Source organism: Patagioenas fasciata, chromosome 3 (genome assembly GCF_037038585.1).
Source record: "Patagioenas fasciata isolate bPatFas1 chromosome 3, bPatFas1.hap1, whole genome shotgun sequence".
Classification (NCBI taxonomy): Eukaryota; Metazoa; Chordata; class Aves; order Columbiformes; family Columbidae; genus Patagioenas; species Patagioenas fasciata.
The window spans coordinates 102,788,079-102,813,526 of NC_092522.1; the positions used below are offsets into that span (position 1 = coordinate 102,788,079).

A 25,448-nucleotide genomic window follows, 5' to 3' on the forward strand; every position below is an offset into this window, starting at 1 on the left:
AAGCTTGCAGAGAATTTTTTTTAATTTGCATTACTAGGAAATATAATGAACTCTTTACATTTTTTAAGGTCTAATACATACCATGTGAGTGTTCAAAATGCAAATAAATATACTTATTTACATTGCAACTTTCAACATCATGTAAAAAGTAGTTTCTAAAAGTTTTATGGGGAAAATTAATATTTTTCTCTTGGCAGTTAGGAATTCTGAATAAATATATGCATTTTTTAAATTAAATTTCTTGTATAAATACAAAATACAAATTCAGAAGCATAAAGAAAAAAAAAAAAGAACTCGAACCTGCAAGTGATTCCATGGAACAGTATCTTTCAGTTAGATGCTAGCCTGCATGTTTTTCTTTTAACAGCAATCACATGTGGACATCCTGGGAATCCAGCTCATGGAATGACTAATGGCAGTGAATTCAATTTAAATGATGTTGTAAATTTTACTTGCAACACTGGATATTTACTTCAGGGTGCTTCTCGAGCACAGTGCCGAAGCAACGGGCAGTGGAGTAGCCCTTTACCCAGCTGCCGAGGTAAGAAACTTTCTCATGCATTCTTTGCTCTTAATGATTTATTTCAGGCATGATCCTTTCTCTTGCCTTCAAAATACTGGCATATAATTCAGAAACCTAATTTTTAGGAACTTATTGCTGCCTTTGAGTTTTTTCTATATTGGAAAATGGAGTTAGGGCTGAGTATTGGAAAAACGTAGGCTTTTCAGTATTTTGCCTCAAAGTTCTCAGACTGCAATTCATAGCATTTAGTTTAGAGACATCTAAAGTGTATTTTGTATCACAAAAGTTATATTACATTAATAAATTACAGTTGGCTATCTAGCCTGAATTAGGTTCACTAGAGTACAGTTTCCATAAATGGTCCATTACTCCTGTTTAAACAGTTAGGCAGATGAATATTGATGCATCAAAACACTGTTAATTCTTCTGTATTTCCTAGCAATACTAGAGAGATGTTAATAACTTTTGTCCATATGAAACCTGACTTTTCTTTGCCCAGAAAAAAGTGATAAAGTAACATTTAATTTTGCGTGTGTGGTTGTTGTACATATCTGAAGTTGATTAGTAGTGTGCTCTGGGCAAGATGGAGATATTTGAGAGATGAGAATGAAGTGAGAGCTTCTGTTATGAAGAAACCTGTATATCAAATGTACGTATTAGGGAAGGACAAAAAGACATCATTTTAAAACACAATCCAAAATGCTCAGATTTAATGTTGTCCTTATCATGTACTTATTGAGATTCCAGTAGTGTAATTAAGATTAAAATGGAAACAAGTCTCTGAAGTTACCCTATTGTTACTCATTTCATTTGCACCAATTGTTTTTATTTATTTTCCTCAACCTTTGACTATTATTGCAGAATATAGGGATAATACCAAATCTTTGGTCTAGTCCACCACTATCTTTATCAGACCACTAAAGTCTGTTCATTGATCTATTTTTTTATGTGATATTGTGAAATGTTTTCTTCTGAATCACTGATTGAATATCTTCTAGCTGTAAAATAGATGCAAATTGTCAGAGAACTGAAAGACAGGACATGAGGTGAATCATGTAAGATATACTGAAATATCTCAAAAGCCTGGGCAAAAGTTTTTGAGATATTGTCTGTCCTTCAGAGCCCTTTTGTGAGGGCTCCAGAAAGGAATGCATTTTAATAAATCTAATTTTAAAATATTGTTTCTGGTCATATCCCCTTTGCAAGGCTGGAATTGTCTAGGTCCACTTATAACTTTTAACAACAGTAATAATTTCTAAATGTGTAAACCGAAAACAAATTAAAAATGCTTAATCTCTGGAGACAACCTTATAATTTTGACAGGTAAGGAACATACAAGGGAAAAGAACACAAAGATCAAACAATCGACCTATCAATTGATCTATCCATACATGTATGCATATATCTAGAAAAAATATATATACACACATGTATTATACTTAGGATAGATATTTGAGTGTTAAATTGGAATTGGCAAGGCTGGCAAGGTTTTTGTTCTGTGATATAATTTGGTAAAATCCTCTGAAAGGAATATCACACAATCACATAGGATCTTCCTTTAAACTGATAAACCTTTCAGATTTTCTTTGCATGGCTTCTATCACATGCCTGAATGCTGACTACAAAATTAAGAACCTGAAGATTACTTTATCAATTTAAAAAGCATGATTTTTAAAATTATCTTATCTTCCATTATCCAGATTACAAATCTGGAATTCTATTTTCCTTTCTGATTAGACAGGGCCAAGTTAGACAGCTTGTTGAAAAGTGGGTTAATACTGAAACAGATAAAATAGTTTATCCAGAAATACAATGTCTAGTAGGCTCTTCTTGAGCATTTCTTTCACTGGAAAAATGATCACTTAAATGTTAAATCATTGTAAGTATTATGCTTTCTGTGCATTGAAACTTGTCTTTAATATGCTAAAGGAAATTGTAGTTAGTGAAGTTGTGCTAACGATGCGAACACTGGGACTAAAAATGATGTAATAAGGAGTTAACTTCAGCTATTGGTAGCTTTATTATCTCCACCTGTTGATTTATTAAAAGTCATATTGTATTACAATGGTTGTTCCCAAGAATAATAATTATCCTTGGTGATTAGCTCATCATATTATATCAGAGATAGCTGATGCAATTTCAGGCTCAGTGTGTGTGGAATTAGATCTCTCATTCTCATTAAAACAATACAGAGAGGCCTATTCCCTCAGTCACTACCCTCAGAATTCGTTCAAGTGAGTTAACCAGCACAGCAATATAATTATTGAAATGGAGAAAGAGGAATTAGCAAACTGTTCCTATTTAGGCTCATGTACTTTTATTTTTTTCGTTTTATACTGTTTGCTAGACTTAATTAAACAAACTCCTCTATCTCATCTGTGAGGCATTTAAGTAAGATTTTACTTGTTGAAAAGATACACTTTTTCACATATCCTAGAGAAGCAGTCCACATCTACTCTACCTGTCAGAGGAAGTTTGCATAGTTTTACTGAAGTTCAACTCCATTTTCCAGCTAAGTTACTCAGCTATTTGCATGGAACTCAAGTACACTTACTAAAAGGAACACAAGTGAAAGAGAAAAAAAAAAAAAAAAAAAAAAAAAAAAAAGTGAAAAATAATGCAAAGACTGAGAAGATTTAAAAAATAAGAACATAAGAATTAGAAGCCTTACAGGTACTCCAACATTATTTCTAATTGTGTCTCCTGTCTACTTTAATTTTCCTTTTTTTAATTCATCACATGAATTTCAGTTTGATCCAGGCCAATTTATGATCTGAAATCTTGTTTAGGGAGGTTAGTTTTCTGAAAGTAGTGAGTATTACAGATGCAACTCTGCCAAGGTCCATTCACTTAAGAATGGCAAACTCCTATCAGAATGGAGTGGCTGTGAGTTCTCTCGGTTGAGTATCTGCAATTTTCTCTATTCTTATGAAGATGGTGTAAAGTTGGACTTTTGTCTTTCACTCTACTTCTTCACTTATTTTTTTTCCTTCATTTAGTATTTCTTTCTCTCTAGAAATAGGTATTTTTCAGTGACTGTCTTGTATCTCTTCCATCATGAACTGTGAGGATTCACCTAATCTTGTCACCTGTTGCTTGTCTGTTGCCCCACTGTAGGTCTGTATTACAAAGCATAGAGTTCTTTAGGAACTGTAATCAATAAAGATTTAACTGTTATTGAAATCAATGTGACGTAAGTATTTGTGTAATTACAGCTTGCAATAGTGATCAGTATAGGGAATGGATAATTAATTGTTTTCCTACACTGAAATATTTGTTAGTGTATGATTTGGGATAATGTAATTTCAGGTTAGAAGAAGGAGCTAAATTTTTTTCTGCTATGTATATCATCAAGAATTTTATTCAAAATAAGATGAAAACTGTAAGTTTTATTCAAATGTCACCACTTTTACTCATCTGAGAAATTACAAAAATTACAATGTAGAAGAAGTTAACCAGCAAAGCTGACTCTCAGAGCCTTGGCTGAACATAAGAAATTCACAATTAATGGGAGAAAGAGAAACTTGGTCAGACTAATACAGAAGTCTTGAGGCCTGATCAACCTTGAAGTCCAGGTTGACATTTAAAGTGTTTGAAAAAGAGATACGTCATTAAGTTTACAGTTTCTCTATATCCAAAGTGATCAACCTTAAAATCCATGCTGATATTTAAACTGGTTGAAAAACACATACTTCATAAAGTTTGCAGTTTCTCTAAGAAATCCTACTTTTGGGTTCTGTTGAGAAACATACTATCCGAAGTAACAGTACCTTGTAAATATATTTGTGCACCAGAAGTTATTTAGTTGTAGTGCAAAGAGAATAGTCAATATCCAGTTCAGTTTAAGCATATCAGTATTAGAGTAGTTCTGTACCATTGACCTATTACATGAATCTCTGATCTATACATTTTGAAGATCTTATTTCAGTTATATTAAATATTAAAATATTGTATTAATTGCCTTGGTAATTTGTATTGTTTCTTATTTGGTTAATGTGGTGCATTGGCCTTCCTTCCTTCCTTCCTTCCTTCCTTCCTTCCTTCCTTCCTTCCTTCCTTCCTTCCCTCCCTCCCTCCCTCCCTCCCTCCCTCCTTCCTTCCTTCCTTCCTCCCTCCCTCCCTCCCTCCTTCCTTCCTTCCTTCCTTCCTTCCTTCCTTCCTTCCTTCCTTCCTTCCTTCCTTCCTTCCTTCCTTCCTTCCTTCCTTCCTTCCTTCCTTCCTTCCTTCCTTCCTCTTTTCCTCTTTTCTAGTGTGGGCTTTCCACAGGCTGCAGTTCCTTCAGGAATTTCTGTCTGCTCTGGTGTGGGTCCTCCATTGGCTGCAGAGAATATCTGCTCCCTCAGGCACCACCTTCTCCTCTAACATCTGTGTTCCCTCTGTTGTTTCTCAGTATTTTTTTAATGACCTCCTCCTTTCTCTGTGGTGTTTTCTGCCCTTTCCTAAATATATATTCACAGAAAGACAAACCTCCCTCATTAATTCAGCTGTGATTTGAGGAGAAACTGAAAGTGGGCGTTGTTCAGCCTAGAGAAGAGAAGGTTCAGGGGAATCTTACCAATGCTTATCTCAGAGAGGGTGTAAAAAAAGATGGTCAGACTTCTCATTGGTGTCCATTGAAAGGACAAGAGGCAAGGGACACAAACTGAAATGCAAGAACAAGCTTTTTCACTGTGAAGATGATAAAACACCTAAACAGATTGCACAGAGAGGCTGTGGAGTCTCCATTCTTACCTGACTTGCCAAAGCCCTGGGCAAACTGCTTTAGCTGTCCCTTTCAAGTTCAACTGTTCTGTGATTCTGTATAACTAGATACTTCAATATATGTCTCAAGAATCTTACTGAGGTGGTATGTGGTATCTCCAGACCTATTTTTCTGCTTATCCTACTTTTTTAGGCTACTACATAACACAGAAGTAACAAAAATAAGCAGATTGCAAGTTTTTAAAGTTAAGACACAGTCTGACAGACTAAAGTAACAGGGAAACATTATAAGACAGTAACCTGGGTCATCTGATCTAGAGTAGCTGGATGGGCAACTAAGGCAACTTCTTAACCCTCTGCGTGACACTCCAGCACCCAAGAAACACTTGAAGATACATATAAGTACAGAGGATACAACTATGTTCCCCAAACTAGATGAATGCAGAACAAGAGGAAACTTCAGTGTGCAAAAATTTATTCCATATAACAACTAACAATTGTAAGAGATTATCTGAATCCTGAGGTCCTGAAACCCTGCTGTTTCTAGCCTACAAGAATCAAAGCTTATACTGAACTTTACACTGTTAACCCTAGCCTAGAATTTTTCATATATTCCTGTGTAAATATTCTGTCTTAAAATGAATAGCTGGAATTTTCTAGAAAAGAACATGCTATGTACTGCTACTCACAATGTAGGAATTCACTGTGAAACAAAAACTTTTGGTATCCCTTCAAAAGAACGAAAAGAGAAATACAGAGTGGTCTGGTTCAAACCTCCATACCAGCCAGGCATGTTCCCACAGACCCCTTCTCTGGTGCCTCTACCTAGTTTAATTCTACTTGTCTATCTGGTCAAAGTAGTCTTCTGTACTCTAAGCTGCCTCCCTGTAACTTCATAGCATAATTACATTTATATCAGCTCACTGAGAGAAGAATTTGATATACTATTTAAGATTTTTACTTCAGTAAATACCATATATTTTGCACCACATGCTGTAAAAATTGCTCTGACAGATTTTTATTATAATTACGCTTTTATTTCTAATTTGATACAACTTGGATTAAAGGATACATCTGCATATTTTAAAATGACTAGAGTTTATTTTTGTCAAAAAGGCTTAGAATAAATCTTTACATTATTTACAAGAAAGAAGAGCAAAAAGTATTTTGGTGAGATTTAAGAAATAATAAAGTGCATTTCAACGATGAAATCAAGCTGAAATGTTAATTTTGCATCCACAATTTAAAAAAAACCCTCTAAATTCTACTAACTAAATGGTTTGTATCAAATTTACTTTTAATGAAATGATTGCAACTTAACTAAAGCAAATAATAGCGCTTCTTTGGCATGTATCTTTCCTTCTAAAATAATCTTTTATCGAATGGGTCAAAAACATTTGTATTAAAGATCACTGTTTATGATGAATTATGAATTTGTGTAAAAATCAAGTAAATATTCCAGCTCCTTAAATATACTGCTGTGAAGGGATTAATGTTACTGGCAAACCTGTGTCATTGATTCAACAGAGATTTTGCGTATAATCTTTCTTTCAAACCTTGGATGACTTCACTTGCATCAATAATAAACTTGGCTTCACTTCACTGAGAATCTACATGCAAACTATAGATTACTACTTGAAGACATTGCAAAATATTTATTATTTTTATTTATTTTAATTTCATTTTGCAACTGAGCTACTGTGTATGCATGGGAAACCTTGATATTTTTGGAAAACGAAGCTGTACCATTCTCAGGCATTCTTTTTTCAATGATACATTGCTTTTATCTGTTGTGTCAGTAGTAGATTAACAAATAAGTCACTGGCAGAAAAATCACCAAAGAAATTATATGAAGTTTTTGCCTGACCAAATTAGGGCATAGAAAAGATCAAGTGTGCTGCTCTAGAGTGATATGATAAAAATTCGTATGAAACAAAATATCAATATGTTTATATATCCTAAATGCACTGAAAGCACAGAACTTTGCAATGATATTTCCCCCCTACTCCAGAATGCCATAATTCTGAAAATTTAATAATGACTTAACCTATCCTGGCAAACTGTTTTGGCACCCCAAGTAAAGTCTTTAATCCCTTAAAACGAACACATTTTTTAATACTGGATTTTAGATTTATCTTGTGAGGTAACATAATCATTAAAACACTTATATCTTGGAAAAACTCATGCTCCTACTCTGTCACAAGTGAAAAAAATGGCTTGTTGTGAATTAGGGATACTTCGGGAGATTTAAAAACCGCAACTTTTTAATTGAAACAATAATATTTATCTTAAATTTGTATTTTATCATCTATATACATGTTTTAAGATTTGTAATAGTCTTTTCTGAAATGTTGAGATCACTGAACTAAGATTTCAAAATCATAATTTGTGGGACAGCACATTTTCAACTCTACATGGACTCTCTGTATTTCTTTGATAAAAAGAACATGTCAAGAAGTCTATTTACTTGCCTTCAAACTGCAAACAAATGACGTCAGAAAAATTCCAATAGCCAAATGCCTATTCTCTTCAGCAAACCTGACTTGGTGCAGCTCGAGTGTCCTACCTCAGAACTGCCTATGAAAATATCTAATCCTAAAACAAACATGTTCAGTATGGACTTTTTTCCCTTTCCATTTTGTCTTTGGAAGTACAGAAAACCAACCTCTACACTTGCTTCTTTTCATAGTAAGTCTTCACCACAAAAATGAGAACTGAATCAAATGGTCTAATCAGGGCTCTGCACTCCTGAATGCACTGCAGGTCATTTTTCCATATATTATGCTTCAGGTAAGAACTGCTGTATGAAACATCACAACCACATCTTCTAGAAAGCAAGTATTTGCAAGAAGAAGATTTTCTGACTCTTTTTTCTTTACTTTGGCATTGGATAAACTGTCCTATCACTTGCTGCCAGTTCATAACACAGTGTCAGATGCATAATCTATGTCAGAAAAAGTGTACATCCTTTGCTCCTGTTCCCTTCAGAATCCATTGTATATTCTTATAAATAAGACTTAGGAGATTTTGCCTTTTTTTTTTTTTTTTTTTTTTTTTTTTTTTTAACTGGGAAGATATGTTTGGTAAAGTTGCTAAGCTCTTAATAGCTTATGTTCTCCAGTCAGTGTCAGTAAGTCCAAGCTATTTGTTAGTAATAAAGAATTCAGGTCTTTGTTCATTTATCCTGGTTTTGTACTGAATTTTTAATTTGAAAGATTTTTCTTCATTTATTTCATTATTGATCGATTTTTAAAGCTCAGTTCAACTTTTTGTCTCATTGAGGATCTGATATCTACAAGGAAATATTGATTTTGTCGTGTTTTCTTTAGTGGATGTATCATTTGAACCAGTGGTAATATGTTCCACTCCTCCACTGACAAGAAAAATGACCTTTCTGATGACAGCTGATAGAAGAGTGGGAGAGATTGAGACTTATGACCATTTCATCTAAAACAACTCTGAATTTAAATGTTTTTCCATCTATGTTGGCATCATGGAGTCACATAAGCTGAGAATTTTTTTTTTTTCCCCAAAGTCAAACACCTTTGAGATTTTTGTATACTTTGAATGTTAGATTATATCTAACCTGTTTATGATAGCATGTTGATCCTTCAGAAGGACAATTAGAGCTTGACTAAGTTTCCTAAATACAGAGGTGGCATACAGTTTCTGAGATATTTACCTTAAACTGACAGAGATGTGCTTCTCTGAAGTGGCATCTACCTGGAGATCAGGCAAAGACATCTCAAAAGGTAGCAGAATCATCTTTTGGGACAACTGAGTAGATCTCCTCTCCCATGTGAAAAAAAAAAAAACAACAACAACAACAACATCAACAACCAAAAAACAGTGGTCTGATTAAGAAAAAACTAAAGAAAAAGACTTTAAGACATGACTCTGTTGTTTGTACTATTATGAAGTTATTGTGTTGATACTACTTGTACACAGATGCCCACAAATGTGTTTGCGTACAAACAATACATATAGAGAACAATGACAGGAAAATACTTTATCTTTCTGATCTATCTGCTGGTGTTAATGGCTGAGTTTATGCTGGTGATGGAATAGGAAGAAGAGATTTCATACATATTTCATACATATCCAAAGCAAGTGTTGTTGGACCAACTCAGTTTAAAGCTTAAAAAAATAACTGCAAGCTCATGAAATTTCTTCTACCATACTCTCTATTTTTTATTTTAGTATAGAGTTAGTTAGTTAATCAGAGAACTCAGTAGAAATTTTCCAAGAAAAACAAGACTGCATTTTTGTAACAATGGAAGAATACTTGGCATATTTATATCAATGGCAAATATTTTGGAATGCAATTAAAAGTGAAGTTTGGTTTAGCTTTTCATCTTGCAAGCAAAAAAGAACATGAGCTATATGCTTAAGTGAATCTACTAACCTTAGTTAAGGTCTTGTACATACTGAGATATTATATAGTGTTAATTTGTTCTATTTCCAACAATATTTATACTGCATTAATTACAGTGAAAATTTCCTTGTTGTTGTTGACTTTGAACTGAACTTTACTAAAATTCCATAGACTGCCCATTTTGTAATTGTGCTTTCATGAACAGTCCTCTTTTTTTACAGACAGCATTTCTTAGAACTTGTGATAAAGTCAGAATATATTCTGTACCCTTATTCACTCTGAGCTCGTCACTATACTTGTTCTAGATACCAACACTAATGCAATACTATTCAAATATAAAAGTTTTAAAACACTGTTTATTGGATACAAAAGTTTGAAAGAGAAGATTAACATTGTTTCTGACAAGGAAAATAGAAAAAGGGAGAAAATGAGAACAAAAAATGAAATACTGTGAATTATTTACTTTTTGATGATGATTCAACTTTTTAACAGAAAACTGCCTAAAGGACTCTGGCACGGTCTTTTCATTTCTTTGTCCTCAAGGGTTTAAATCTACTCAGTGTGAAGTTCTAAAGTCATCAGGGCAGACTTGAAGTATTCTTCTCCTTTTCTCAACAGACTAAATTGAGAGTGCCAAAATTCATTTCCCATGTAACCCTTGACAGCTGTCATTGAGAGAAAGCAATCTCCATCTGCTCTCGCCATGATTTACAACTGAGTCTCCAGGGTGAAAGGCAATCAGGGAAACTACTGCTTTAGTTCTGTATACTGGCCAAGACAAATTCTTTTCTGAAGTGCTCCTTATTGCAGCCCTTCTTAGCAACAGCACATTCATGAATACATATATTTAAAAGTATATAGCTGATGCTAAATGGAACTACACACATAATTTTGTTAACTTTTTAGCTTAAAGGATAATATTCTTTTGCATAATTATTTGGTAAGGCTTCATATGTGATGCAATAATTTTGTTGCACAGAGCACATGCTTAAATTATGCATTCAGTGACTATTCAGTATTTTATTCATCACTGAATCGGCTAAACAGATACTACTGGTACAAGAATGAGAACACTGCATCACAGAGACAAATTGATACTTTGGGACTATGATATATTGCTTGAACATTCCATATTAGTGGTCTGTATGAAGAATTAAGTTTTCTATTCTCTCTATTGCATTTCAGAGATAATTCATTCAGAATTGCTTTTGGGGAGATTTAGGGCAACATATCCTCATGAAACAAAGTTATTTTTTTTCTTAATTTCTAAGACTGGCTTTTCAGAAACTAACTTGGCATTCTCACCAATTAAATCAGTTTCAGTTTTAAGCAGGTATATTTTTTTTGTTTCATTTTCATAATCACAACTGTATTTTAAAAAAGGAGAGCTGTTTTGAATGCCTGTTAAAAATTAAACCTAGGGAAAGACTTGAATAATCCATAGAATGGGAAAAATTTTGGAAAATAATTGTATTAATGAATGTGTAAAACCTTAAATAAATGTGAGAATTTTGCAATATGATCCAGATTTTTCTTCTATTTAAATAGAATATTCAAAATTAAAATCAGAATAATTTTACAAATAGTTCCAATCTTCTTTTTCAACTAAGCCAGTGTGTATTTGACTGCAATAACAATGATTTACACTAAACTGCAGTGGAAAAAATATATTTCCTTTCTTTTAAACAAATTCTGAAATGTCATTTCACTGTTTATTTTACTACTTTTAGCTTTAACAGTATTTTTATCTCTGCAGTACTTCAGTGTTTATTTTTAAATAAAACAGTTTATCACTTTGATCTAGAAGCAAAATAAATATTCAATATTATTGTTAAAGAAATAGTACTTTCTGATATTCTGGAGTTCTCTTAACTCCCGAATCAGATTTCCACGCGACTGATAGTCCATGAAGCCATGGCAATTTGTCTGCATTTTTGTGCCAGAAGGCCTTTTTGTTTTAAAGGTTTGTGCCTAATATCCTCCTCGTTCCAGCAAAAGAGAGTACCAGGGCACCTGCTGCATTTCTGACCATCACCCAGAACTTCAGGCAAGGCATTACTTTTCCCTCCAGAGCAGCTCTATCTCGGAGGCACTGTGTGAACGTAGCAAGCAGTACTCTTCACAATAAAGCAGTTGCAGAACATTCATTCTGTCTTAATGTAGACTATTGAGAAAGCAAAACAATGACTTCTTAAAACAGCAGTGACAGACAATCTCTCACTTAGGATGCGATAAGCATAAAGTCTCAGCTCTCCATTAGCCTGAAGATCATCAAAGTTACTGTTTTTTAAAGAGTGTCCCGTGTTCTGGAGGTGAGTATTCTTTATTGCTCCTGTTCATTATTTTTTGATTTGAAGAGCAGAAGCTGAGATTTTTTTATGGTTAGAAGGTGTAAATGCACATATAAGCCTTTAACATAGTCCTTAGTGCCTTCAGTTACAATGAACAGATCTGATTCTAGAAACTGCTTCTAGGACTGTTTTATCCTGTTACTGTTCAATATTAAAAATATATACATATATATGGAAAGGTTCTCTATATCAGAGATAATTTACAAAAAAAGGTTTATATTTTCTTATAAATGGAAATCCATCCAACAATCAGAAGTGTGAAACTAGGGAAAAGTTCAGATTTAGAGGTAATCTTTTGATCCAAACATATTGAGCAAGCATGATGATGCTACCGTGCCCTCTTGCCAGAGCTGAAAGTAAGGTGTGCATTTAAGTTGCTTTGTATCCTAGGAGCAGTAAAAGGCAAAAAGAAGCATTATGGCTCTCTTCTAAATTCAAGTTATTGGAAACTGATAACCTCCATTCAATGGGAATTAGGTTGCGTGTGTATCTGTGTCAGTAAATACGAAGTAAGACAGACTTGAAACAGTAATGTAGATCACCAAAACAACACCTGTACACTGCTCGATGCACACATACAATATTTTTTTTTAAATTGAAAGATCTGGTAATATATAACAGCTTATGGTAATTGAAAATCAAGAAATTGTACAGTAAAACATGTTTTCTTGCAATAGTTAGTGTTTTTAAACATTGGAAACACAACAGAGAACTTCCAGTCTTGTGAGGTTGAGTCAAAGCTCTGTCTTGTGTTCATTATAATCTGATATAGCTGAACAGTATGGAACTCATCATCCTAATAGAGCACATAAATTCAGACCTCTGTTTCAAAGCTCTTATTTCAGCCAGTGAGTTAAAACAAATGTGGATAATATTAAATAGAGGCTACTAAACAGGCATCTGTACTGTGGATTTATATGAGTACAGCTAAGAGTCCTAGTTGCACCAGGATAAGATTTCTAATACAAGAAAGTATTAAATATGATCTGTAAATTCATATTAATTCATTTTTGAACTATTAGAGTCTTTTGGGGTTTTATTGCAGAGGATTTTTACAATCACACAGACAATTAACTTCCATACTTTTTTTATCTGGATAGAATTTATTTCATGAAAGAGCTATTATTCCTGGTAATCAAAATGGCTGCTAAAATAGTTAGATGTCAGTAGAGCAGAAAAGTGTTAATTTGCTGTAGTTACTTTTCAGTATGCAGTTTCATTGCAAAATGGGGTGACATAAGTCTCAGAAGACCTAAGCTCAGTGCTACACCTGTACAAATATTCCATACAACCTTGGACATCAATTTGTGATATAATGGGTCACAATACCGATAATGTGTTACTGTAAAGTTCAGGATCAAAACTGCGTTACCATATAATAGTAATTTTAGATAAATAGACAGATTGTGAAATATTCTCTTCTGTATTTGAAATTAAATCTACATGTTTGAACTATACAGTGTCTAGGCATGGGAATTTAATTGCCTCTACTAATTAAGAAGCTTCTCCAAAAAGTTTTTCATTAGGACCAAATAGCACATCCACAGGAATTGTTTGAAGCATGGTTCATGGTTTAGCATGAACAGCAGGTCCGTTCTTCATGAGCACAGTTTCCAAAAGCAGAAGCTTTACAGCATCATCTACACAGCACTACACTACATCTAATTGCCTAAAAAACAGGGTTAATTGGGATGCAGCATGCATTGCTTCTGGGAGGTGTGCTAGTTTCTCTGACAAAGAATTGCAGTGTGAGTACAGACACATGAGCTCATTTAGCTCTAGCTGAATATTTTGATAGGGCTTCATGTCAATGTGCTGTGTGTTTTAGAAACTTTCACTTGTGTCTCTGTTCTACAGTGGTAGTAGCTTGCCAGTGAAAGAATTAGACTCAGCTGACAGTAACTGGTAAGAATGGAAAAAGCAGTTACAAAGAATGAAACGGGGTTTTTTTTGTGTAATGTAAAAAGAAAAAAGCATTTTCTCTTGATGGTACTCTTAAATACAAATCCCCAGGAGCAGGAATTTTCAGAGTTGTTCTAAACAAGTACAGAGACAGGGTCTTCCATATCCAGATCTTTCACAACTTCCAAAAAGCAGTCAGATTTTAGGACTTCGCATTTTTCCCTCTTTTATGAGATAGAAAAAAAGTCAGGGAGTAAAATGATATTTGCTTCTGTCAGTTAAATCCCAGCGTAAACACTTATTTATGTAACCTGCTCATATCTGTTTTATTTATAACATTTATAAGGTTATAAAACTAAGTTTAAATAATTGTTGGTACTATGAAATATAAGCTATACTGTTATAATTTAAGTTCAATGTAACTTCTTTAGTGAATTATTTCATAGGATTCATGATAAAACAGAATGGGAATAGTTTCAGTCAGGAGACTTTGTAACTTTACTACTTCAAGAGGAAAAAGAATAAAAGAATAAAAACAGATATTTTTCTTCCGTGTGTAATTTTATCTTTAGTGTTTTAAATAACAATCAGTAGATGGCAAGTAAGTTTTCTTCATGTCAAAGAGTGTTATCCTTCTCCCCCAGGCTGCAAATATTATTTCTAAAATAATTTTTATGAAAGAAAAATTTGAATTCGTATGGGATGTTCTTTAGACCCAGATATATACTTGTATAGAATCCATTGCACGATTGAAATAATGAACATCTAATACTGTTAAGATTGTGTCTATAAAAGAGAAAGAGAAATAGAAACAATTGTAACTGTTTTTCGTGAACATTTTAGCATGTTAATATTACTTTAAAATACTGATATTTTTTAGCTGATTGTATGAAATGTTCTTTCAATGAACAAACATTTGCAAAAGCTGATTTGTTCTAGTGTATTACCTAATCAGTACATTTAATTGATATGTATAATAAAACTTAATCTTTTGAAAAAATAAGATTCAGGAATAAAAACCAGTGCATTAGTGACTCCATATATCTTACCTCTAAAAAGATAATTCTATCTGGCATTCTTCTCCATTGGTTCCTTTTTTATGAAAATTAATTTGAACTTGATGATCTACTTGAAAGGTAGATTCCTGTCATTGTTTGATGAACTGTAATTTATAAAACTAACAATATTCTAAGTGTTTTTTTATTCATACCATTTTGTTTAGAGTGAAGATGGGAGGGATAGAGGAGGCATTTATAACTTTTCAGAGAACTTTCAGGTGAATAGAGAGCAAAACTGGGAGTTTAGAGTGGAGACTTCAGTGTCTCATCATAATAATCTACCAGCAAACCATCATGTGCACTGCAGAGTATGAAACGAAGGTCTGAGGAGGGTGGATTTGCCTTATGCAAAAACTGGACAGTCATGACAAAACCCCATACCTTTTTAGGTTTTTAACTGCTATTTGAAAAATCATTTCATGCTTACCCTCACTTTCACTCCAGTATCAAATATTTGATTTTTTTCACCATTTTCCTTCTGTTCTGCACAATCATAGCAGAAAATGTTCTTGCTGATGTTGAAAGTAATTTTTCTCATGACAGGAAATTTAAAAAAATGTTCAAGTGTTATTTAAACTATATACTGGTTTGACTTTTGATTGGTTTCCTTCACGTAAAAATACAGAGAAGACCAAACCAAGCCTACCAAAAGAACGATTAAAAATTCCTTCGATTTCTCTCATATGTCCAAGACTATTACAAGAACTAGAGTAAAATCATAGTATTACTTAAAAAGCAAAAGGATCTATAAGAGACTTACTTTAGACTCAACATATCTGATATTTAAGTGAAGTAAAAACCACAAAGTATATCACATGGACTACAGTCATGAGCCGCTAGTTAAAGAACAAAAAAAAAAAAACAGTGTTACTCTTTATTTATGACATTTCTATTATGCATCAGTGATGAACACCGTTTGTCTTACAGTGGTGAACTGTTCTGATCCTGGCTTTGTGGAAAATGCAATTCGACATGGACAGCAGAATTATCCTGAAAGTTTCAAATATGGAACAAGTGTGGCATACCACTGCAAGAAGGGCTTTTATCTGTTGGGTTCATCTGCTTTGACCTGTAAAGCTAATGGCTTATGGGATAGATCACTACCAAAGTGTTTGTGTAAGTATTCATTCAGTTTTATTAACATTAAAGAGTAGTGTGTGATTTTTAGCCATCTCTTGAGGAACAAAAATGGACTTTAGGATCAACATATTGCAAATTGTACAGCTCAGTAAGAAAATATCAAGACAAACTCTCTGCAACTTAGCATTATTTAAATGGGTTTAGAGGGAACTGTGGAGCTATCATTTCAAATGTCAGAAAGTTAAGATTAATTTACCCTTTAGGTGTACCATTAAGATATCTGAGAATGGCTAAAGAAATCTAAAGTTATTATTTATATGGTATCATTTAGATTGGTAGCCTAAGACCATTAATGCCTATTGCAGATTTTTATTTTTTTTTTAAAGTATGAAGTGTCTATCTAAGAACGAATCTATGATATGTTATGTAAGAAAATTTTGCTCAAGGTGATCTTTTTATACCATTGCTTCATACTTCCTCCATCACATTTCCCTTGGAGAGGGAGGAAATCTTCTATTTCCTATAACCAATTCAGTGAGCTTCAGATCTCTACAAAATAAGAGTTTAGCTGACTTTAATTTTCTTCTGAAATATTTTTCTTCTCTGATCACTATTAATTTCCTGACATTAGATTTCTGAATTACAATGCAATTAGAGGAAATAACAAAATGGAAGTATACTTTAATTTGCAAACACATCAGATGATTTTAAAATTTTTGCTCTACAGAATTGTTTGTTTATTTAAATTATTTATTTTATGAATTTATACTTACAGATCAATCAGTTCAATAAATATAACTAGTGAATTTGTTTCTTTTTTTAACATTTGCTTTATTCCTGCTACTTTGTATCTAATATCCACGACTCAAACAGTTTTATTCTGATTTTCACAACACCGTGGGGTTTCAATATCTGTCAATAAGAACGATATTCTGAAAACTTCATTTATTTACAATTAAATAATAAAATAATGAAAAAAATACAACATTTTAAATACAAAATACATGCATAAAATTGTTCATTTGACAAGAATATTTTCCTGATGCAAGCATAAGCCTTATTTTTTGTATCTTAGAAAAAACATTTTGAAAGTCCATGGCCAAATTCTATTGATGATCCCTTCCTACTGCCAGAACTGGGGTCTCAATGTGAAGGGACATTCCTTATGCAAGGGGAAAAAGAAGATGGGGAACCTAAATCACGTAGATTACCTACCCATTTTTCCACATCAAGTGTTTTGGAAGTTTGACAACATTTACATGGCTTTTTGTTTTTAGGCAGTGCTCAAGGAAAGTAATTTTTGTCCATCCCCTCAAATAGGCATGCCTGACCTTGCTCTGGGAACTACTGTTTGAAACTGTAGGAACTTTCAAATTATTCTGGGAGGTGCCTACATTCCTCAATCTGCTACCGGTTTAGCTTACACTAATTTGCTGCTGGTGTACTCTAACACTATCTGAATCCTAAACATCACCATGACAAATTAAACATACTTTCCCGCAAGAATAAAACAGTGAAATGAATAGGCCTCTTGATGAGAAAGATTTATTTATATATTAACAGATGAAGTCAGTCAGAGTCTTTTCAAGTACTATGAAAGATATGTAATTGTCAAAGGTTATTAGTGATAATCTCTCATTTTCAAGCATTAAGATTGCTTTTGGTGGTAGGGCAAAGTACTTAGAGACACAAATGAGATAAATTTTGAACCCAAATTGGACACAAGAGTGAAAAAAATAGAAAGACACTACTTTTTTATATGCAGGGCAGTACCTATGAGTGTCATTGCTTAAAAATGAATGCTTCTTTTCCTCTTCATAAACTAGTAAAATTTCATGCTACTTGTGACAATCATCATACAGCCACATTAATGTGACCCATTTATTATTTTCTTCCAAAAACTCTGATCACCCAGTTTATCTGATTTTTTTTCTCAAACAAAATGTACACATTAACTCAGGTACAAATATGATTCGTAATTTACAAAATTATCAGTAATACATTTTCCTTTTGCTCGCTTCAGTGCAACACATTGTTGTAATACTACTACAGACTGAACTTTTAAAAATTTCTTTATACTGCCTAAACTGGATCTCGTTACTTTATAGATGTGATAAAGCTACTTAGAATTATGGTATCTGTAATACATGCACACGTTACCACATTCTTTCTTCCTTCTCAGCCTTAACAGAAGTAATGTGTATTTTTTGTAGGGAAGGACAGTGAACAATGCTTGAGGAAAGAGTGTTCTGCATATTTTCAGGGAAAGGCTAAACTAGATAGGTTAGTTTAACATGTAGTTTTTTGTTTAATCTTACAACCAACCAGTAAATCACCTATAGCAACAGCAAAATTGAAGATATGGTGGAGCTGAAATCCTAACAGAAGTTTGTGTTGTGTGGAACTAACCTCATATTTAAAGGTTATAATAGGACTTTTTTGAGCATGAAATAGCCTTATAATATTGTGTTTTTTCCTCTGTTAGCTATTTCTTGTGGACATCCTGGGGTACCTGCTAATGCAGTTCTTTCAGGAAACAAATTTACATATGGCTCCATAATTCACTATTCTTGCGCAGCGGGTCGAAAGCTTATAGGAAATTCTACTAGAGAGTGCCAAGAAGATAGCCACTGGAGTGGAACTCTCCCTCACTGTTCAGGTACTTGTACCAACCATCATCTGAATGTCACCTTTAATTACATGAATAAGGCTATTCTCATCCAAAATATACTCATATACTTTCTCATTCTCTTTATTATTAGTTTGTATCTTTACTGCTTAGCTAGATAGTATAGTTGTATACTGCAGTATATAGAAGCCACAAAATGCTATTTAAAACCTGGTGGAGTTCTGCTTAAAAAAAATGAATTTAAAACTTTATCTTCATGAACAGTGTTTTGTGTAAACAAAGGTTGTCACATAGGAAAATGTTGATTAAAATCCACCGCAGCAAAGATTACTAGTTAGCTGTCATGGAGGCATCCCAAAAATCAATTTAAACAGGTGACAAGCTCCAAAGAGACTTTATTCTGACCAGAATTGTTTTTTAAACAGGACTTCCCCTCGTGAACCCATGCTATCTGGGACCAATGACTGCATTGTCATTCAAATGTTTTTCAGTAACTCCCAGAATAACCTTCTCCATGATTTTGCCAGGCACAGAAGTGAAACTGACAGGCCTGTTATTGCCAGGGTCATTCCTGTAGCCCTTCTCGTAGACTGGGATGTTTGCCAGCTTCCAGTCATCTGGGATCTCTCTAAATTCCCAGGAGCACTGATTGTATCCAAAGTGTCTGTATCAAACTTGCTATACTGAAACCTTATGCCACATACATAATCGTACTTTGCAACTGTAGAAAATTTTAATTTCTGAAATGAAAGTTTGGTTTTCTCAACATTTTGCTGTTGTTATTCTTTTATTCATGATATTGTCCTTCATCTCAGAGATATGCCTATGATGAAAAACCTATGTAAGAAGATGAAGACTTCTACCTATGGAATTGCTTATGCATTATTTTGGAAACAACAACAAAAGCAACATAGTTTTAATAGAATTCACTCTAGATGTACAATTTAAAAGTGGAGAACAACGGATAATGTTGCTATGAACCACAAATTAGACACAGAGGGATTTAGGACAGACACAATTTTATGTCAAAATTTATAATAAATTGTTGATACTGAGACCATACTTCCTTGACCTTCTTGGGTAGCATTTCCTCTAGCAGTCACTTTATCTGATAAGGGAGTTGACTGGTTCTTCAAACATATGAGGACATGTTTGAGAGGTCTGTTTTGCAGCACTTTCTTGCTCTTTAAAAATTGTAACCAATACTTGCATGTTAACTTAAATTATGAGGAAAATTAAGAGGTATCCTTTTCATTCTTGACAGGCACAGGGTTTCAAGTACCATTTAGTATTTTCTGTGAATATATGTAATTTAAATATATATTTCAAGAAACTTGAATGTGGTTTTCTTCACTCTTACTAATATCTAATGTTTGTTATTAGACGTTATTACTAGCAGAGAAGTTGAACAATGAAATACAATGTGAAAGGCAACAGATTTGTTGAACTGAGAAAAAATGACAGGGATAGGTTCACAATAATATTTTATATTTTATTTGTATCATATTCTATGTTTAGGTCTATATAGGTTTGAGATAACAAGTAGGCTAAAAAGATGTTATTTTCCTCTTTGGCTTTGGTTTCACACCCTCGCACTGTAAGAAGAAGTGATTAATTATATCAGAAATGCAGTTAGGACTGTTATTTGCAAGAGAGTATTTTAACTACCGCTACATTTGCACACAACATCTCTGCCAATATTTCTGCTCTCCTGTGTTTTACAGGAAATAATCCTGGCTATTGTGACGATCCAGGAGTACCAGCTCATGGGTCTAGACTAGGGGATGAGTTCAAAATAAAAAGTCTGCTACGTTTCTCATGTGAAATGGGCTATCAGCTGAGAGGATCTGCAGAACGAACATGCCTGCTTAATGGCTCCTGGTCAGGTGTACAGCCTGTGTGTGAAGGTAGATATTAATACCATCAGCATTTGTGACAACATTGTATGACATTTGCTAATGACATTTTATTATTTAATTAAAAAGAAATTCTGTTCCAGAAACAAATTTTCATATTGCTCTGTAGAAATCTCAGATATATGAAGCTGAAACATAACCATTGTCTTAATGTATCACTACAAATGCCCAGAAGATACGGAGGCCAATACAGAATATCTGTTCTTTTCTTGATTCAAAAAAAAAGAAAAGGACAGGAAGATAATAGTTTTCTATGACTAACAAACCAGAGGCAAAACAGAGGCACAGATCCGTCAGAAATTTCAGAATGAGCTTTATTCTCTCCAGTGACTGTATTGGGTGGAGTGGAACAAGCAGTGAAAGCTATTCAAATCTGCAATTGGAAAAAAACAAACAAAAAAACCCAACCAACCAACCAAAGCCAGACAAACCCACAAATTCAAGTAAAATGATCATATTAACAAAGAGAAATAAGTTATAAGAATATACCTATTAAACATTTTCTTATTATTAGTAAAACTTCCTAGAGCTTTTTTAAAAATGGGCTACTGACCTACCTAGTTTTGTTTTCATTTAGTCACCTATTATGACATATTGATTTTTCTAACCTTTTCTTCACAGCTGTATCTTGTGGGAACCCTGGGACCCCAGCCAATGGTATGATAATATACACTGATGGAATATTATTCTCCAGCTCAGTCATTTATGCCTGCTGGGAAGGCTACAAAACTTCAGGGCTAACTACTAGACATTGTACTGCTAACGGGACATGGACTGGCACTGCTCCAGACTGCACAGGTCAGAAATAAACTTTATTCCTCTAAAGCTCTAAAGTAATAAGTCATCCAGCCTTCCTAATCAAAATTATTATTTTGTGCGATAAAATAACACTTTTTCTCCTGTCATCTGTCTGGTAATACATGAATACTCTATGTATCTAAAGTAGATGCCCTTTCTATACATGCTAAATGTTTTTGGAACTATCTTTTTAAGATGGATACATAGGTATTTTTTCTTTATTTGTTTACCTCATTAATGTCAATCTAGAAGACACAACACTATTCCTAAGAATATGTGTTCCTCCAAAGGTTCGCTTAGTTGTGATGGGTTTGTTTTTTTGGGTTTTGTGTGGTTTTGGGTTTCAGTGCCTTTATTTATTAAAAAAAAAAAAAAATTGTTGAAACATTCTCTGGGTAAATTAACATGGAAATGTAACTAAATTATTTAGATAAGTACTTGTGTAAAATTTGTATTTATTTTGCACATATGTTGTGGTAAAATATCAGTCAGAATAGTAACATTAATGACTACAGTAGAACAAAATCACTCTGCAATGAAGATTGTCAGAATGCTCCATGTATAGAGGATGAAAGTTCTCACAGTTCTAAATGAGATTTTGCCTAATCGGACACATTACTGTGCCAGTATTTATTGCGAGCCAAATGAGTCAGTTCTGACCAATAACCACTCTAAGGACCAAGAATCGGGCAACAGCAAGACTGGGATACTCTATCAAGGAAAGCAAGTAGGGAGTGCTGCAAGGCCAGCAGGGCCAGTGGCCTCACTGATAAGGCCAGCTTGACAGTACGTCAGCTCAGGGATACAACAACAACAAAAAGAGATATTTCATAACTTTGCTGGAATTGCATTGTATCATCAACATGAGGTGTAATGTGACAAAGATTTCAGTATAAAGGAAGGAAAAAAATCCTATCAGAACTACGACCAACATAACAGTCTGAAGTAGTATTAGAGTGTACCAGCTTAACCTAGTGTATTTAAAGAACACTATATTTGGCCCATGCTATTGCAATGCCTCAAAATTATGACCTTTTAGTTAAAAATTAAAGATTATGTTTTTGATTTTGTGTGAAATATATTGATCAAAAATTGTCTTGTTTTGTATACTAAGGAGAAAGGACATTAGTTCGATGTTTCATTACAAGTTTATTGAAAAAATGCCCTTTTTTTTTTCTTTTCCTCATTAGTGATCAGCTGTGGAGATCCGGGTGCATTAGCAAATGGCATTCAGTTTGGAAGTGATTTTACCTTTAATAAGACAGTCAGCTACCAGTGCAATCCAGGATACCTGATGGAGCCTCCCAGCTCATCTACCATGCGTTGTACAAAAGACAGCACATGGAACCAGAGTAAACCAATTTGCAAAGGTGTGCTTTCAAACTTGAATATTTTACAAATATTGTTTTGATACTATATGTGAAATTCACTGATCAGAGCATTATTTATATATTAAAAAAAAAGTCAAAACATTCTCTGGGAAAATTAACATTGAAATTTAACTGAATTGTTTAAATAAATACTTGTGTAAAATTTGTATTTATTTTGCACATATGCTGTGATAAAATATCAGTCAGAATAGCAACATTAATGACTACAGTAGAACAAAATCACTCTGCAGTGAAGATTGTCAGAATGCTCCATATAAAATGCTAGGAATGAAGTACTCATTTTCTTTTTTGGGCCCTTTTATCTTGGATTAGATGGCCAAAATTCTGTGAAGGGATTTTGCAAATCAAACTTTCTATAAAAGATTCCCTTTTTGCAGCAGTGAAGTCATCATAAATAGCCAAAACAGGTGCTTCACAAATACCTAATTACAAGTACTAACATAAAGGTCATAACGGAGATAAGACTGAAAGGCAAATGAGGCAGCCTGGTCAAAATTGTTAGCACTACTACAACAGCTCAGAGACTAAATTTAAAAACATCTTCTGCTTATGAAAGGCCTAGACTGCCAACTCACCTAGCACCTCTTTAAAGTGATGCCTAAGTCTAACCTACTAATTAAATTTTGTCATATAGATTTGACAGACTACCTTTTCTGTTGTAAAAACACCAAGTGATTTTATGGTAGTCCTCTTTGCTGAAAGAACTGAGGTGTAAATGTAATCTGGGTCATTCCAGGTGTTGGGCACACTTAGAGAAGCTGGAAAAAAATCAGAATACTTTTAAAGAGTCTTAGCCACTAATTACCAGTAAAGTCAACGTCCGTTGTGTGCTGAAAGCCTTAGAAAATGAGCAGATGAATGAATAAAGTTGTATTAAAGGCTTTAAGTAGCACTGCAAATATAGTTTAAAATAAAATGAAAACATTTAGATTCATAGAATCATAGAAACGTATTTATTGAAATAAATAATATTTACTGAAAACTTTCCTCTAGTTCAGTAGTCTGTTGCCAACAATGATCAGTAATGAATATGCAGGGAAAAGATTCAAAATTAGGTAAGCTATACACTCTTCTGGCTTCAAGCAACCTATATCTCAGGGACTTCCTAAACCTAGAGATGGTATTTTTGTATTTAAATTGTTTTTCTGCCTATTACAGGCTGCTTTGTCAACACAATAATGCTTTGTTGAAACTGAACATCATGAAATGTGGTTTTTTTAGTTTCAAAAGTGTGGGTGGATATTATGTTGCATTCTGCTGAATCTTATAAAGTCTTGAAATTGTAACTTTTTTTTTGTTTGTTTGTTTTTTTGTGACACAGCAATTACCTGTGGCCCCCCTCCACCAGTTGTCTATGGGAAAGTGGAAGGATCTGATTATCGTTGGGGTGCCAGTGTGAGTTACAGCTGTGCAGAAGGCTATCAGCTATCTAAAACAGCTATTCTCTCCTGTGAGGGTCGAGGAACTTGGCGGGGAGACATTCCTCAATGCTTGCGTAAGTTTTTGGGCTACATTTGTGTTGGACTTTACTGAATCTACAATCAGTTCTCTTGGGTCATGGTCAGTTTCTCACAGTTTAAAAACATCTCAACTAGATCACATAATATATGGATTACTGCAGGCTTCTCTTCTTCCAAACATATCTTATGAAATCGAGTGGCTGTACCTGTTTAAGGCCATGGTTTTCTTCCTTTCCCCAAAATTCACTTCAATTTCATATTACCTAATTGGACCCATCACCATTTACCTTACTGATAATATTTTTGCATGTTCTGAATTTCACTTTTGATAAGCATGGTTAAAATTTTCTCTTATACTTTTCCTTTTTTCCTCGGTGTTTTCATTTCCATTCACAGGTGAAAACAAGGATCCTAACCCTTAAACTCATAGCCTTGCTCTCCTTTCTAGATTCTTTTTGCTTTCATGAAGTACATAATCTCATATCTTGTTTGTATTTGTTTTTCAGCTTCTTCTAAATCTGTCAACACACCATTTTCAGTGCTTGAAATCTTGTCAGGGCTCTGACAAACATTTTTTCTTTTACTTAATTAGGGTAAAATTTTCCATCCTACTCATCTTAGGGTGACTGATGTGAAAATTGGATAAATTTTTGAGCACTACAGTATAGGATTGTCTACTCTGAGATTGCTTTGTCATCCAAGTCTAATCAGCATTTAAGTGTCTCAATTAAAAGGCCTATTTTTCCAGATTAACTTTAATGTTTATAATAACCATAACAGTGACAATCAATTTTAAATTGTTGTCCAGAATTTATCTAAGCTACAGTCCTACACAGATAAATGAACATCATTTGCACTCACATTCAGTATGCCTGATTTGCACATAAAACAATGCAGAATACTTTACTTGAATTATGTACAGTTTTTAATAAGCTTTTATTTTTCTTTTTTATTTATTAGCTGTGTTTTGTGGTGATCCTGGTACTCCAGCAGAAGGACGCCTCAATGGAAAAAGTTTCACCTATAGATCTGAAGTTAGCTTTCAGTGCAGACCCCCTTTTATTCTGATAGGCTCTTCAAGAAGATTTTGTCAAGCAGATGGTACTTGGAGTGGAATTCAGCCAACATGTATTGGTAATAACTACCACTACTTGTGCTATTTCTACTGAGAATGTGCTTGATAAACTATTACATTATCTTAAATCTAGCAATTAGCTTTCCAAATATAGAACACGGCTGTGCAATATAACAAGAACTAGATAAA

At 33.8% G+C, this 25,448-nt stretch overlaps 1 protein-coding gene across 2 annotated transcripts in view; it reads left to right on the forward strand.

The window, feature by feature from the left end:
- Positions 1-25,448, forward strand: part of CSMD1 (CUB and Sushi multiple domains 1) — a 1,060,719-nt gene that overhangs the window by 1,008,206 nt on the left and 27,065 nt on the right. For both annotated transcript variants that reach the window (XM_065834358.2, XM_071807004.1), the window contains exons 54-61: positions 368-541; positions 15,838-16,026; positions 18,476-18,649; positions 20,344-20,526; positions 21,157-21,333; positions 22,524-22,703; positions 24,046-24,219; positions 25,145-25,318. In XM_065834358.2, the coding sequence (XP_065690430.2) occupies positions 368-541; positions 15,838-16,026; positions 18,476-18,649; positions 20,344-20,526; positions 21,157-21,333; positions 22,524-22,703; positions 24,046-24,219; positions 25,145-25,318 (1,425 nt within the window). The remainder of the gene's footprint in view (positions 1-367; positions 542-15,837; positions 16,027-18,475; positions 18,650-20,343; positions 20,527-21,156; positions 21,334-22,523; positions 22,704-24,045; positions 24,220-25,144; positions 25,319-25,448) is intronic.